This window comes from Lissotriton vulgaris, chromosome 2_2, assembly GCF_964263255.1.
Source record: "Lissotriton vulgaris chromosome 2_2, aLisVul1.2, whole genome shotgun sequence".
Classification (NCBI taxonomy): Eukaryota; Metazoa; Chordata; class Amphibia; order Caudata; family Salamandridae; genus Lissotriton; species Lissotriton vulgaris.
Window position 1 is genome coordinate 21,559,181 of NC_141688.1, and position 16,291 is coordinate 21,575,471.

The 16,291-nt window shown below is 46.2% G+C and overlaps 1 protein-coding gene across 1 annotated transcript in view; it reads left to right on the forward strand.

Annotated features, from left to right (window-relative positions):
* The window catches only part of LOC147728953 (uncharacterized), a 291,189-nt gene that overhangs the window by 267,907 nt on the left and 6,991 nt on the right, over positions 1–16,291 (forward strand). The window contains exons 25-26 of the mRNA XM_086959204.1: positions 1,532–1,773; positions 3,243–3,391. Of these exons, the coding sequence (XP_086815330.1) occupies positions 1,532–1,773; positions 3,243–3,375 (375 nt within the window). The 3' untranslated portion in view covers positions 3,376–3,391. The remainder of the gene's footprint in view (positions 1–1,531; positions 1,774–3,242; positions 3,392–16,291) is intronic.

Consider the following 16,291-nt stretch of genomic DNA (forward strand, 5'->3'; position numbering starts at 1 on the left):
CATGAGAGCAGGATGCTTTGTGAATGCATGCCAGGCTCCTCTCAGTGAGCTGCAAGAGAGCAGGATGCTTTGTGACTGCAGGCCAGGCTCCTCTCAGTGAGCAGCAAGAGAGCAGGATGCTTTGTGACTGCAGGCCAGGCTCCGTCTCGGTGAGAAGCAAGAGAGGGCTGTTTTGTGACTGCAGGCCAGGCTCCTCTCGGAGAGAAGCATGAGAGCAGGATGCTTTGTGAATGCATGCCAGGCTCCTCTCAGTGAGCTGCAAGAGAGCAGGATGCTTTGTGACTGCAGGCCAGGCTCCTCTCAGTGAGCAGCAAGAGAGCAGGAGGTTTGGTGACTGCAGGCCAGGCTCCTCTCAGTAAGCAGCAAGAGAGCAGGATGCTTTGTGACTGCAGGCCAGGCTCCTCTCGGTGAGCAGCAAGAGAGCAGGATGCTTTGTGACTGCAGGCCAGGCTTCCTCTCGGTGAGTTGCAGGAGAGCAGGATGCTTTGTGACTGCAGGCCATGCTCCTCTCAGTAAGCAGCAAGAGAGCAGGATACTTTGTGACTGCATGCCAGGCTCCACTCAGTGAGCAGCAATAGAGCAGGATACTTTGTGACTGCATGCCAGGCTCCTCTCAGTGAGCAGCAAGAGAGCAGGATGCTTTGTGACTGCAGGCCAGGCTCCTCTCAGTGAGCAGCAAGAGAGCAGGATGCTTTGTGACTGCATGCCAGGCTCCTCTCAGTGAGCAGCAAGAGAGCAGGATGCTTTGTGACTGCAGGCCAGGCTCCTCTCAGTGAGCAGCAAGAGAGCAGGATGCTTTGTGACTGCAGGCCAGGCTCCCTCTTGGTGAGCAGCAAGAGAGCAGGATGCTTGGTGACTGCAGGCCAGGCTCCTCTCAGTGAGCAGCAAGAGAGCATGATGCTTTGTGACTGCAGGCCAGGCTCCTCTCGGTGGGCAGCAAGAGAGCAGGATGCTTTGTGACTGCAGGCCAGGCTCCTCTCAGTGAGCAGCAAGAGAGCAGGATGCTTTGTGACTGCAGGCCAGGCTCCTCTCGGTGAGCAGCAAGAGAGCAGGATGCTTTGTGACTGCAGGCCAGGCTCCTCTCAGTAAGCAGCAAGAGAGCAGGATGCTTGGTGACTGCAGGCCAGGCTCCCTCTTGGTGAGAAGCAAGAGAGCAGGATGCTTTGTGCCTGTAGGCCAGGCTCCTCTCAGTAAGCAGCAAGAGAGCAGGATGCTTTGTGCCTGTAGGCCAGGCTCCTCTCGGGGAGCAGCAATGTTATTTAAAAATGTAAAGGGAGCGAAAAGCAACAAAAACTATGTTCAAAAATTGTACGTCAAGTAGAGTTTTCCTTGGGGTGACTAAGGCATAACAAAGAATACCTCAGTAAATAATACGCAGCAAGTTGCCAAAATGAAGGGTGAGCATAATATTTAAATGTGATGATCTGTGTGCAGAATTTTAAGAATCGTTAGCTGGAGCAGCTGAACACACTAGACTTGTTAATCACATGGCGGAGATAGTTAATTCACCTTCTTGAATTTTTGTTTTTAGGAATCTTCTCCTCTTCCTACCAATGGCAAGACTTCTTGTGGTATCACTCTCCAGGGCATCTCATTACCCACCAGTTTTACTGCCAGAGGAGCAACCAAGATGTTCTGGAGCGGCAAACCATCTGTAACCAGAGATTACGGGTCAGCAGATGTTAAGCAGGTGTTGCCCAGTGCCATGGTTGTCACGCCGAAGCTACTGGAGATGGATATAAACCGTTACCTGTTCGATGAGAGTCGGGTGAGGTAGGTGCATTGATGCCTCAGATCAAGAGCAAGCCTTTGAAGATTATTTCGACTGATATGAGAATGTTTAGCCCTAAGTACGAATGCCACATTCTATTGAGACAAGACAATTAATCTTCTGTTTCTCTTAATTAGCCTCGTCCTTCGTTCAAAAAATACAATTGCTCCACTATATAGAATTCCAGCAATGGCCATTGCTTTCATCTCATTCGCTTTCAACAAGCCCTGAGACATCCTACGAAGACCTATGGCTCTATTTACTCATCAAGTTTTTTTTCTGCTTTCTTTCTACTGCTCAACCTGTGCAGGGTATCTGTTTAGCTGGTCCAAGGCAGGAGGACTCCCACATTCATGCAGTGGAGACCACCAGTGCAATTGTACATGGATCAAAAAAAAGTGATCCCTCCCTCCTCTGGGTTTAGACATTACTCTGGTGGCTCAGGAGCTAGAATCACCCATCAGCTCCACCACTAGCTGGCTGCTGCCTACTCCAGGGTGAAGTAAAACGAAAGTGGGAAACCCAATATACCCTTGGAGGCTTGGGAAATACAGCTATCGGTATTTAAATATGCCTACTAGGGTTATAATTCAAAAAACTAAATCAGAACCGGTTAGATAGATGACTTTGTTGTCAAGCTGTGGTGGATTGGCAACAAAGTGATTTAGCCAACCAGTCCTGGTTTAGTTTTTTGAATTATAACTCTTGTAGGCATACTCCAGAGTGAGGCACCAAGAGACAGCCAGGAAGCTCCTGTAACAAATGATCCCCTCCCGCACTCTTGCACCTGATATAAAATCCACACCTGGCCAGAATCTTCCAATTGTCTCCATCTAGTCTCCAGGCAAGGTTGCAGAAACTACTGCTCAAATATTGAAATCAGGTCCATTTGTTAGAAACCTCTTGGAGATCCTTGGGAGTGGAGACTGTTCCTGAAAGTCAAAAGTGTTGCAGAGAATTGTGTATTTGCTAATAACGTCACCCGCCTTTACACACTACTCCACCTTCTCACAGCGCCTAAAACTCTCCTGTGCCAGTCTTGCTGGCGCTCATTTCATCAGCTCGGTCCTCTGCGTTCCATTACAGTCCCTCCTGAAGGCAGGCCCTGGGCTCTCTAACGGATTTTGAAACCTCAAGCGCCTAACAGATGGAATTTTCTGGGCTTTCTAGAACCTGAACCTTCCATCCCGCTCATCTTTACTTGCATATTGTCATAATTCGTGCTTCACCTTGAATGTACTCCACCGGGTCCATCAATTTCTCCAAACCCACGGCTATGAGCGACTGCATGAACCATCAAATTACTCATGCGTCGCATGTTTGAAACCCGTCCGTGCCGCTGAGTTAAAAAATGTCATCTTTCTTGCATGTTAAATAAATAAATCAATTGTTTTTTTTATAATACCGTTCGTAAGAGGAAATCGATTTGTGTAGTTCACGTTAACAAATGGCTATTGTCATTATCTTGCAGTGTACTCTCACACCCCCTGGACTACTCCAATGGTTTCAAATTGAGGACATATGGGGCGGCCCCCTCTTTGAGAAACTTCCTTCCTGTTCGGCGTGTGGCTCCAGTCAACATAAATAACCGAGAGGTGCCGTGACCGCTGGCCAGACACGGTAAGCCTTGAGCAGTGGTCGAAGTGCGTTTAAATAAAGTATGGGAACTGTGATGCTGCACGTAAATGGGGGGAGGGGTGTTCGTGTGTGTGTGTCCGTGCCCGCCCTGTGGAGTCCTTACGCAGTGCCTGCCTCGCGCGTGCAAGAAAGTCGGCTCCTGCCGCAGGTTAGTATCCGGCATTGATCGTCGAGACGTTCTGTGGCTTGCCCTCTGGCTGATACAGGATACCCTCCCACAAGAACATTATAGTGCAGGTAGAAGGACGCCACAGAGCAGAGTAATGACTTAATCGATGAATGCCGTATTTCATCGCATGCTGGGCCCAGGCTGGCATTGCACGTTTGCGGTCCTTCCTGTTTCTCTGTGTTCCCATCTGGCATATCATATTCTAGCCTCGTATGTAAGCAGGACGTAAATCTACATTTCTGTTTGTGTCCTGGTGCACACCCTGCTTAGAATATTATAAAGAGCGCCTTTCGCAACCCGCTAATTATTTCCGCGTGCTCCAAACGCTGAAGAAATATGTGAAACATTCCTAGTATTGTTCAATCTCCAATATTCTGACAGTAGTTGGACGACGAAAAAACACAAATGAAGATGACAAATGAAAAAACACACAATCCTGACTCGCTGTACGTGAAGTGAACACTTTTGTCACTTTCTATTCACCTTTTATGGATCCATTATGAAGCTGAGGTGATCCCATGCACAGAGACAAGAAACATGTTGGAACCACGTCTCTGGGGACATCACATCACCCAAGGACACAACTGTGTGCTTGTGTCAAACAAGCACCACTTAGCGTGCAACTTAGAAGTACATTGTGTCACTCAAAGTGCAGCTACATCACGTAGTATCCTCACGCCATAATCACGACAGAGACCAATGGTGCAATAAGGTAGGTTTATTCTTTCACGTTACAGCTCATCCATGCACGTCTTGCTCCTGGTCATTTCCTGTGTCTTTGTGTGCGTGCGCAGACCGGAACTCGTGTCCGGTTTCCTGCCCCCGCCCTTCCCTTACTCATGTGCAGGGTCCTAGTGCTCTATGTTTATTTATTTATTTATTTATTTATTTATTTATTTATTTATTTATTTATTTATTTATGTATGCAATTTTATATAGCGCGGACCTTACCCGAAGGTGTCAGAGCTCTTCACAAAAGGACCAAAAATGACATACAGGAACAAAATACAAATGCAGACAATAGGTTACATGGATCAAAAGTGACACTAGTGAGAAACCAAAATACATGAGGTAGCAATCGGTGCATTACAGGAGAAAAAAGTGAAATTGGTGCAGGTTACAAAAATGTACAAAATACAAGTAGAAGTATAAAATTGCAATAAAAGGCAGACACTCCATCACAAGAACAAACGTTACGTAGGCAAAGGAGGCACTTGTGCAAGTAACTAAAACAAACAAAATGTGTGAGGTAGCAAACAGTGTGTTACAAAACAAACGTGACGTGTGCAAGTTCCAAAAGGGTACCATACACAGGTATTGGGATACTACTAAACATTTAAACTACCAGAACACACTGGGGAGGAAGTACCATAAACCTGGCCAATAGACTTTCCAGTAATGGGAGGTCTTCCTTCAAACGAAGGCAAGGGTGCGAGTTAGACTTGGAGGTGTCTTTGGAGGAGAAGAACTTTAAGGTCCCGTTTGAAGGCCTGAGAGGAGGAGGTAGTCCGGAGCTGAGGCGGGAGTAAGTTCCAGATTCTCACTGCGTTGCCTGAGAAGGATTGGGCCATCGATCTTTCCTTCTTGAAAGTGGGGGGTTCAAGCAGCAGATTTTCCGCATTCCGAGATGGTCTAGAGCCTCCAGAGAGTTTCAGTTTGTTCGACAGGTAGCGAGGAGAGGAGGAGTGCAAGGCTTTGTGGGTGATACAGGCAGTCTTGTAGATAGCTCTAGCCTCGATGGAAAGCCAACGCAGTGAGGATAGCAGCGGTGAGATGTGGTCGCTTCTTTTAGCCCCATAGATGAAACGGGCTGCTGAGTGTAGGACCGATTTCAGGGGGGACAGGTAGGATTTGGGGAGGCCAGTAAGAAGAGAATTGCAGTAGTCCAGTCTGGAGAGGACCAGCAATTGCACCAGTGTTTTAAAGTCATGCTCAGGAAAAAAGCGACAAATTCCCCAAAGAAGACTTTGCAATGGAATTGATGTGAGGGATTAGATTGAGATTCTTGTCGAGTAAGACACCAAGGGATTTTGCGCTTTCAACAATGATAGGCTTATTGTTGAGTAGATTTGTCTGATCCATCCAAGATTGAACCGGGGGGAGGGGAGAGGGAGGAGGAATTCAGTTTTGGAGGGATTCAGAATCAGTTGATGATTTGACATCCAGTTTTGAATGGAATCGAGAGTTGAGCTAAGGATAGTGAGATCGTGGGTTGAGGCAACTTTGAGGTAGATTTGAGTGTCATCTGCGTAGAGGTGATAGTTGGGCATCTTCAGAGATGAGGTCAAAGTTCTGCCAAACGGCTAAGGATTTGCGCTCCTCAGGAGGGGTAGGGTGAGCTACTTGAGCCACGAGGGATTTCACTTTTTCGTCAAAGAATAGAGCAAAGTCCGTTGCTTTCTTGGTAGAGTCCTCCAGCTTGGAGGATGTGGGAGAGTGGTTAGGAATCTTGATGAGATCGAAAAGTTTTTTGGGTCTATTTTTGGCAGAGTCAAGGAGAGTTCTGAAGTGCGACGCTTTCCCAAGGAAGATGTTCTTATGGTATTTGGATCTTGCAGAACGAAGCGTGGCTAAGTTATCAGTGGAGGGCGCTTGCCTCCATTGTTTCTCCAGGTATCTTAGCTGCTTCCTTTCTTCATAGAGGGATTTGTTGTACCAAGGCGCTGAAGGAGTGGGCCTAACCTTTTTGCTTTGGAGAGGAGCGACCTTATTGATTTTGACTACAAGGACTGTGAGGTATTGGGAGGTGAGTACGTCAACATCTAGGTTCGGGTCAAGCTTTGGAAGTGATAACAAGGATGATTCACAGAGGGAACCAATGTCAATATTTTTAACATCACGGAGCCACGAGGTAGCCCTCTTAGGTTGGCCAAGAGTTATAGAGTGTGAAAGGTGAATAGAGAATGGGATGAGGAGGTTGTCAGACCAGTCAACATGAAAAGGGGTGGTGATAGAAAGTCTGTCTGCTTTGGAAATAACAAGGTCCAGGATTGAGCCCTTAAAGTGTGTTGACTGTATGCAGTGTTGTATAAGATCATTTGCAGAGAGGAAGGAGGCAAGCGAGCTCGCAGAGGAGTCTTGCGGTGAGCCCCAATGGAGATTGAAGTCCCCCACAAAGGTCTGATGGTCACTTTCCGAGAATTGGTCGCTGATGAAGTCAGTGATTTCTTCTAAAAACGAAGGGTCGCTACCCGGTGGACGGTAAATGACATGGAATCTGAGGGGTGAGCGATGGTGCAATTGGAGCTCAAGAGAAAGGCCTTCGAAAGTGCGGAAAGAGCTGAAAGGAAGAGCCTTCAGTTGAAGGGAGTTTCTAAAGATGACTGCAACACCACCCCCAATGCCGTCAGTTCTGTCTTTCTTGAGTATAGAATAGCCTGTGGGTAGTAGGAGATCAAAGATAGCGTGTGAGGTGCCGTTGAACCAGGTCTCTGTGAGGAAGAGCATGTCAACCTTGTGAAGGGTGATGGTATTGGAGATTTGAAGTTTATGTCTTACTGCTGATCTGCAATTGTGGAGCAGACAGCGCAGCTCTGTCAAGACTGTTTTGGTGATGGGGGTACTTGGGCTCTGCAGGGTGATTGGGATGTTAAACTTATACAGGGGTGCTCGGGAGGGTTTAGGTGGAAACTTTGTTCTGACAGAGGAGATGGTCGGAATAGAGTAGACAATAGGGTAATCGGGAGGTGCAGGTTGAATAAGGGTGGCATTCGAATGCTTGTGTGAGATAACCAAGTTTGCCGATGAGGGGTTGGGCTTAGTTATAGTGGGGTGAGGGGGCGAGGTGCAACTCGTGGGATGGTGTGGGTTATCCACAGGAAAGGGGGTGTATGGAAAGGAGGGAAACTTGGTTATGGGCACGACACATCAGTCCACTCCTCAGTGTCATTCTATGCCCTCACTGATCTTAAAATAGACTCTGCTCACCAAATCCACCCAGATTATTTGCTTTTTGACCATTTTTTTTACACTTTTACTGTGGGTGAGCATCAAAACTGATGACTCACCCAGGGCAAACACTTGACAAATTAATTGTGCATGTTTACCGCCAGTGCCTGCCTTTTAGGATGAGGCCACTGCGACGCAGTATGGGTAAGGGGCACTTGGCTGGTTTACAAATGAACATGTGTGCACACGTGTGAGGGCTGCATGTGTGAGACTCCTGTCATGCGCAGACCAGTAACTGAGTAACGGGGAGCTTGGTGCAGAGGGGACTTTGCAGGTTTGGACATTGGCATGGGCCTCAAAATGTTAGTGTACACTAATTGAGAAAGTCAACGTGGTTTTCTGTCCTTTCTGCAGTGACACTCCATGTACACTTATGGGAAGACTGACACAGAGTACATAAAGAATTTGTATATTTGTACTTTTGCTTCCCTTATGCCTACAGAAACCAGTGATGTATCGAAAAGGGGTTGAACCTGTATGCCAAACCAAAATCTGAGAGTTCCAAGATGATACCTAAGTACTAAGTAAGATATATTTATTGTTCTAGTTATTTAAAACCATGTACAACTGGAATGAACTTTTAGGTATTAAAAAGCAGTCTTAAGCTCCTTTGTAAATGAAGTCAGGGAGAGTAAAGCCCTAATATATAATCTGGGAACCAACCTCTTCTTAGCAACAGATGCATGAGCAGGAGTGTACCGCGTTTGTACCAGTCAAAAACATGTCTAAGAAACTCAGAACATGTATTGTGTAGGGCCTTGTGGGCTATACAAATGACCTTGAATTTAATGCAGCTTCTGACTGGCTACCAGGGTGATGCCCCAAAACCGATCCCAGGATGCTTGTTTCCGGTCTAGGGAGGACCTGGCTTGGAAGTTCAGACTTGACTGTTTCTATGAAGCACAGGGTCAAGACTGATTTGCATATAGCTGGGTCTAAACTGGGCTGGCATGGTGAGCAAAAGAACAATGGATTTAACCCGGATCCCTTGACTGGGGATGAATGTTTGATTTGCTCTGCATTCCTTCCATCATCTGTGTGTCTTTTACAACTTCTTCACAATGGCTAGAACAGCACTTTGACTTCGCATGCAGTAAGTGTCGATTTCGTACTTTGACAACATGGAAGGCATGAGCAGTTTGCTTTGACCATGGTAAACTCTCTGAGAAAGCACTGTTGATCTTCCGGTTACTTATCCCTTATCTCGTCACCGATTTTAGCATGTTACCCAGCCTAGGTATCCACCAATGACTACGCCATACACAGAGTTTAGTATTACATATCTTTATTCTTCTGCATGTAACTGCGAACTCCACATTCTTAATCTGCCTTCATTGCCTTCCAACATAACACTTACATCACAGCTCTATGGAGTATGGAGTCCATCAGGAGCCAAAAGGGTTACGTCACTGCAAACTCACAAGACACTACACTGGCCATTTTAATTTCTTGCTTCACCAGCAGCTTCTGAGTGGCACTGGTCATTTTGGAAAGTTCACTTAGAGGAAGCAGATTATAATTGACCAGAAGATCCTTAAAATAGTAATCTGCCATTAGAGAATCATTTTTTGAGTTGGCCAGTTCTATGTTTATAACATATCTTATTTTATACTTGAATTTCCCTTTACAGTCTATGCAATAATTAATACGGTTGATATTTATACGGGCCGTGATTGATAACAGGCCCAATTACAGCCTGATTAAACTTTGGGGAGTCGCATTCCATACATTAAGTATTTTCCTTATCTTATCCATAAATACTGTCACAACAGATCCAATAGCGTTTCCACCGTATTCTGCGGCAATTCTTTTTAGGGAGTTTTATGGAAGTAAGTCTTCTCACCAGCTCTCACAGTCGTGGTCAGGCTTAGTTGACTCCGCTGCGTGAGTAAGCCGACTCTGCCTTCTCCTCGCTCCACTCCTTTTGCGGGCCGCTCCCCAGCCCGTTCTCGCCACCAGGATCCAATCTCTGACCACCAAGGTCTGCCTTTTGCCACTCTGGCCACCCCTTAAACCTGGCATTTTTGTCAGCCTTCACTTCCTGTATTTGACTAGCCTTTATTTATTTTATGTAATTGTTGTACATTTTGCACCAGTCAGACAGTCAGCCTTTTCACTTCCTGGAACAAGCTAGCCCCCTTGTGCCCTCCCGACATTTTCTCATTGCCCTCAACCACCGAGCCTACCGCCGTCCAGTGCTTTTCCCTCCCCAGGACCTATTTAATGGAGGCCACAGTGCATGCGTGCCGGCGTGCTAAAGGCAAGTCCGTCTGCGACTGTCCGTGCCTGGAATGTGCCCAGTGCCAGGAACCCTAGCTCTCCTATCATTCACCGCTACACTTCTTCTAAGCCCCTAGCCCTGGCCCCCAGCGACCGCGACAGCAACTGCTGCCTCTCCTCCCCGTTACCCATGGAAGGACCCTTCTCCTGCCACCGCTGCCAGTTCACCTGCAACACCGAAACCCTTGCCGCACCCACACAACTGACCTCAATCCCCTCGGAACAGCTCCAATGCATGCTTCTTACCGTCTGATGATCCTTCTGTACGCATTCAAAATCAATAGGGAATGGATCACTTGACCTCAGTAACCGGGGTCTGCAATATTTATCCAAGTTGTCAATAACAAACCCTCATTCACGTACTCCAGTTGCGAGGCGGTATATCTTGGTTCTCTGCCTTCTGTTAAAAACGTGACAGCATCATCATTGGGTTTTCAGTTCAGTTCAGAAAAGCTTTATTCGAATTTTAAAAACAAAATCATAAAAGCATACATTAGAAAGTGCCATAAATATTGAATGGATTATATAACTCTTAAAATTCACCAAGATAAAAACAATTTTTGTTGTGCTGGGCTAATCATCTGCTTAGATAAAATAAAAAACATAATGTTTCAATTTAAAACAGTCTAAAATTGAAGTTCGAAACCTAATGACAAGTTTTAAAAAGCTAGATACTGCATAGATTACAGGATCACTTTCTAGCTGTTGCAATCTAATAAATGCTAATTTACAAGTGCGGATACCCCACTCCTTTAAAATAGGTTTCAGGAAGGCCCTCCTTGGTATCTGATAGAATTTACAAAAGAACACACAATGAATGTTTGATTGAATGGAGATATCGTCACATGGACATATTAAGTTTTCCATTGACCAAGTATTACAGTGTGGGAAAGTAATCATTGGGTTTTCTTTCAGTTGTATGCTTCCTCCATCCGGAGGAGAACCACTGGTTATTGCAGTAGTGATCAAGGAGAAGGTAGGTGGTGAACAGTGCTTTAGTGAAGGTGGAACTAGGTGATGATTAAAACAATCTAGTTTACCTAGTTTAAGAATTATTTAATGGTCTAGGTTCCAGATTTGTCTAAAACAGTGTCATGCGTGTGTAGACGTATTATAAGTTTTGCGCACTATGTTGTCCAAAAAAAGGTCGACATGTTTCAGCCCTTGGTCTGCCCAGAAGGGTCAGGGGGATGTCTTCAGGACTTAAGTAGAGAATGCTACAGTTTTTGCTGAAAAACTGGGTGAATTTTACTCGTTTTTAGAGGTCAATAAGTACCTCAAAGTCTTCGTTTGTGGACTTCAGCAGGTTGCCAGTGAGCATGCTTGACAGCTTTGGCAGGATGCAGCGTGACTTGTGCTGGCTCTTCCCTTGGCAACCTAGGTAAGCATGCCACAGATATCTGGGACACCATCACCACTTCCACCCTTGACGTGATGTTCAACCTGAGACCTGGCTCACACCGTCTCAACCCCTGAAATTGCGATTGCAATGCCCCACGGCTACAAGATGATACACAGAAACCACGCAAACACACAAGGAGTAAGCATCACCGTCATCGACACTGATACCCTTCAGTGCACCACCACGGAAGACGGCATCACAGCAATCATGGAATACCTCGACTTCCAAATCCAAATCAACGCTAACACAACCATCAGAGGAACCCTCGCCTACAGGTCCTCTGCCCCCCGTCCAGGCTTCTGCGTTGCCATTTCCAAACGTATCTCCCTCAGCAATCCGTTCCAAGCACTATATCCTCCTCGGCGAACTCAACTTCCACCTCGACCACCCCAATGACACCAACTCTGCCAACCTCCTGGAAAGCATGAGCAACATCAGCCCCACTTACTGCACAGGACACACCCAGAACCCAATCTTCACAGCCAGTGACAGAATCCAATACAGCCACGCCACAAAATTTGCCTGAACAGACCACAACATCGTCCCCTTCAGCATTGCAAGCTCAACACCTCCCACCACCATGCTCTCAACTCCTGCACAATGCAAATAGGAAATAAATAATCAAGACCCAAGGGACTACCGCCCTCAACACCACCAGACCCAATACCATCAGCTAACTTCAGCTAGCCGTGCAAAACTTCTCTAACTGGATTACCAACTGCACCGACACAGTCACCTCCATGAAAACTACCAGAGCCACCAAATATTCCAGCTGGTTCACCACTGAACTCCAGGCCTACAAACACGAGTGTAAGCAATTAAGAGATGATAGCACACCAGTATGAACGCCCCAGACCTCACTACATTCAAATCCATTTTCAGGAAAACCACCATCGTCTCAAAGAAACCAAAAATTAACCCTAACCACTGCATCGAGGCAAGCGTGAACCACACAAAATAACTTTTCAGCATTGACGGAGAATTCTCCTGCCCACCTGCCACCAAGACCATGATCTGCCCTTCTCAGGCCCTCTGCGACCCCTTGGCGGACTACTTCCACAACTAAATAGGAGACATCTACAGCAACTTCTACCCACAGCCAACTGACTCTAACAACTCCCACAGTCACCTGCTCACCGATTGGACTCCGCACATAACGCCAAACACCAGAGCCATCATGAGCTTGATCCACTCCAGAGCACCAACAGAACCCTGCCCCACCACACCTTCAACCTGGGACAAAAGGAGATCAGCGCGAACTCACCAACATCCTCAATGCTTCCATCCCTACCACCACCATTTCTGATGCATGGAAACATGCAGATGTGAAACCCCTACATAAGACGCCCTCCACAGACCACAGCAAGCTCAAGAATTACTATCTGATCTCGCTGCTCCCCTTCCCAAGTGCCTGGAGAAAGCAATAAACCACCAGCTCACAGACAACCTGGAAGGAAACAACCTACTTGATGCATCCCAGTCTGACTTCCGCTCCAACCACGTCACGAGGCTGCCCTGTTAGCTGCTACAGACAAAATCAGATCCATTATCAAACATGGTGAGACAGACTCCGTGATCCTCCTCGACCTCCCAGCGGCCTTCAACACAGTATGCCAGGACACCCTCTTCACCAGACTACAGCACATCGGCAACAGAGGAAATGCTCTCAAGTGGATCACCTCCTTCCTCACAGAACGCATACAGAGAATCCGCCTACTGCCCTTCTTCCCCGGTCATGAGAGCATCATCTGCGGCATCCCCCAAAGATCCTCCTTCAGCCCCACATTCTTAAACGCATACATGACTCCTTTGGCAGACATTGTCCACGCCCACTGAGTCAACATCATCTCATGTGCCGATGACACCCAACTCATCCTCTGTCTCACGAAAGACATTGGCAAAACCAAATCCAACTTCTGGGACGCCATGGCAAACGTATGCAACTGGATGAGATCCAACTGCCTGTAGCTGAACACGGACAAGACGGAATTGCTCATCTTCAGAAGGAACACCTCCCCATGGGACGCACTCGGTGCCTCACCTCCCCCTACCAACCACACCTGCAGCCTCAGCATCATCCTGGACAGCGATCTCCATGAAATGCCAGGACAATGCTGTAGCCTCCGCCTGCTTCCACACCCTCCACATGCCTCACAAGATATCAGATGAATCCCCGTCAGTACCAGTAAAATAGTGTTTCAAGCCCTCGTCACCAGTCTACTGGACTACAGAAATGCACTCTACGCCTGAGCCACCACCCATCGCCCTAAACGTCTCCAGGCTATACAGAGTGCTGCAGCCAGACTCAACCTCAACATCCCCAAATAGACCAGCTTCACCCCCACCTCAAGTAGCCTACACTGGCTCTCCATCCAGAAGAGCTGCTGACCCATGCCTACAAAGCCCTCAACAACACCAGACCCACCTACATCAACCATCGCCTAACCTTACACCAGCCGACCAGACAACTCTGAACCACCTCCCTCGCCCTCTCACACATCTCTCACATCCAGCAGAGCACCAGTGGAGGTCGCTCCTTTTCCAGACTCGCCTCCGAGTCCTGAAACACTTCATACTCTACCTCTGAACCTCCCCTTCACTCACCAACTTTAGGAAGGGGCTCAAGACCTGGCTCTTCAACTAAGGCTGATTAGGACCTCAGAACCTGGATACCCCCTGGGATGATAAGCTGTGCTATACAAATACCGACTGTTATGATGGAACCGGATCCAACCATCAACTTCTGTTGTGTGTATTCCATGGGCTTTCCAGTTTAACTTGTTATCAATTTTCATCCCAAATATGAGTAGTTGGGCTCCTGCACAATTTCGTCTGGCCCTATGAACCAGGTGTAACAGTTTTTTGCAGCCGAATGCCATCATTTTTGTTTTGCTTTTATTGATCTGTAAATCATTAGCTACATTTATACATGTAAACTCGTCAACTGGTTTTGGAGCCAAATCGATGTGGGTGATAACATAACAATATCCTTGGCATAAGCCAGATATACTATTTTGGTTTTTCCTAGTTTAGAAAAATCTCCTTTTACTTCCTGCAGCACCTTTATGAGATCAGAGATATATAAGTCAAGTCAAGTCAAAAAGCTTTATTTCGATAAAAATTCATTATCATAAAAGCAGAACAATAAATGTATAAGAAATTACAAATTAAGTTTTACTTTTTAAAAAGAGGAATTCTGTATCTCTGGGCCAAGCAAAAAGTTTCTGAAATTATTTGCTCAGTATTGTGTAGCCAGTTGGTTTTTTGAAAAAAGTGAAAAATTAAAACATTACAAGAATAGTTATTCTGAAAAAGGATTAAACAGATTGTTTTAGCTTTTTGGCTCGGATAGCCCAAGCCCAAGATAGAAATTTGGCTAGGGCACAAACATAGGGTACATAACTGTCCGAAACAAGTATCCTGATTGCCACATCATGGCTCCTAGTTCCCAGCTGTCGGCAAAGGTTTTTCAACCACACCCTTCTTGGATTAGCATATTCCTTACAGACAAACAGAAAATGCGCTAATGTCTCTGGGTTAGCTAGACACGATGGACATAAATCAGTTTTGTCTATACAGGATTTCCATCTTTTGGTAAAAGTGTTCAGTGGCAAAGTACCCGTTCTAAATCTAAAATACAAAGTCCGAGCAAAGGGTTTCCCAATTATGTCCAGATAGGGTTCCCGCCTGGGACAGTCTTTAAACATCAGGAAGTCCTCTGTTAGCTTGCCAAGGGACGTGCTGGAATGTCTTTGGGAGCAAATCCAATCCCGATAGAGCTTTTTGAGTATTTGCTTTGGGGGTGAGGTTCTACTTAGCCAAGATTCGAGTAGGCCCAGCTTGGTCAGTAGAATTTTCATGTCTTTTAACCATTTGATTCTGTCCCAATTCGGTGTTGCCATGATTTCTTTAAGGCCTCTGGCATATCTGCTGAGTTCTTCTACCCGCCAAATACGGGCCCATAATAGTAGTGGACGGAATTTCGCGATTTCGCCAATCTGGGTACAACCAAGGTCCATAAATAAAGGAAGTAGTGGGGTGCTTTGTGGAAGGGACATTATTTGTCTGCAGAAGTTGTTCTCAGATCTTTGCAGAGCTTCAGTAGATGAAAAGCCTCAGAGTTCCGCTCCATAAAGGGCAGAGCTGACACCTTTGGCTGCGTAGATCTCAAGGACTGTTCCTATTGGTTTTGTTGAGCTGGAACGTTGCTCCCTTAGAAGGGCACCTGTGATCCTTTTATGGTTCAGCAGCATTTTGTCTAGATGAGGCGTCCAATCCATTCTGTCTGAAAGGCGTATCCCAAGGTAATCAAAAACTTTTACCCTTTCCAAAAGCTCAGTGTTTAGGGTAGGGGAACGCACATGCTGTTTTGGAGGATTGAGGACAAGGTACTTTGTTTTGTTGGTGTTTATTACCAGGCCTCGGTCAGTACAAAATGATTGGAAATAATCTGAACAGCAAAGGGGCTAGGGGCTTCTTTTAGCCAATTGTGGACATTCCTTTACCATGGGAGAAGTTTACTCTCACCCACTTATCCATATGTAAATCCATTATAAATTTAAGCTGACTATTCTCAATTCCTCAAGCATCCAGTTTTGCCCATAATTTGTCACGGTTACTTTGTCAAAAGCCATTGAGAAGTCAAAAAAACATGTAAATAAGTTTTTACTTTTGCCTCTTGGTGCCCTTTGGGCAAGAATGGCCAATGCCATGATGTTGTTGATGGTATTGCAATCTCTTCGGAATCCGGCTTGGTGAAATGTTAGGCTGCTTACTGTATTAGCCCATTTTCCAGAAAAGTTAATAAATGTTCTATGAAAATGTTCCCTTCCACATTGAGCTCTTCTGCAAATGTTTGGAGCCACGCTTGTAACGTGGATGTATAATGGAACCCTTCCTTGGTGGCAACATTTTCCCTACATGCAGCACTGAATTGATTATACTGGCAACCAGCCCACGCCAGGCAGCCGAGTCTTTCTTCATTGTTGCAGTAGAGAGGCTGTTTGGACCCACAGCTCTCGAGCTGTTGCTTGCAGATATACGCCGTTTAGCCTCCTGAGGTGCTATGCCATATCTATCTCGA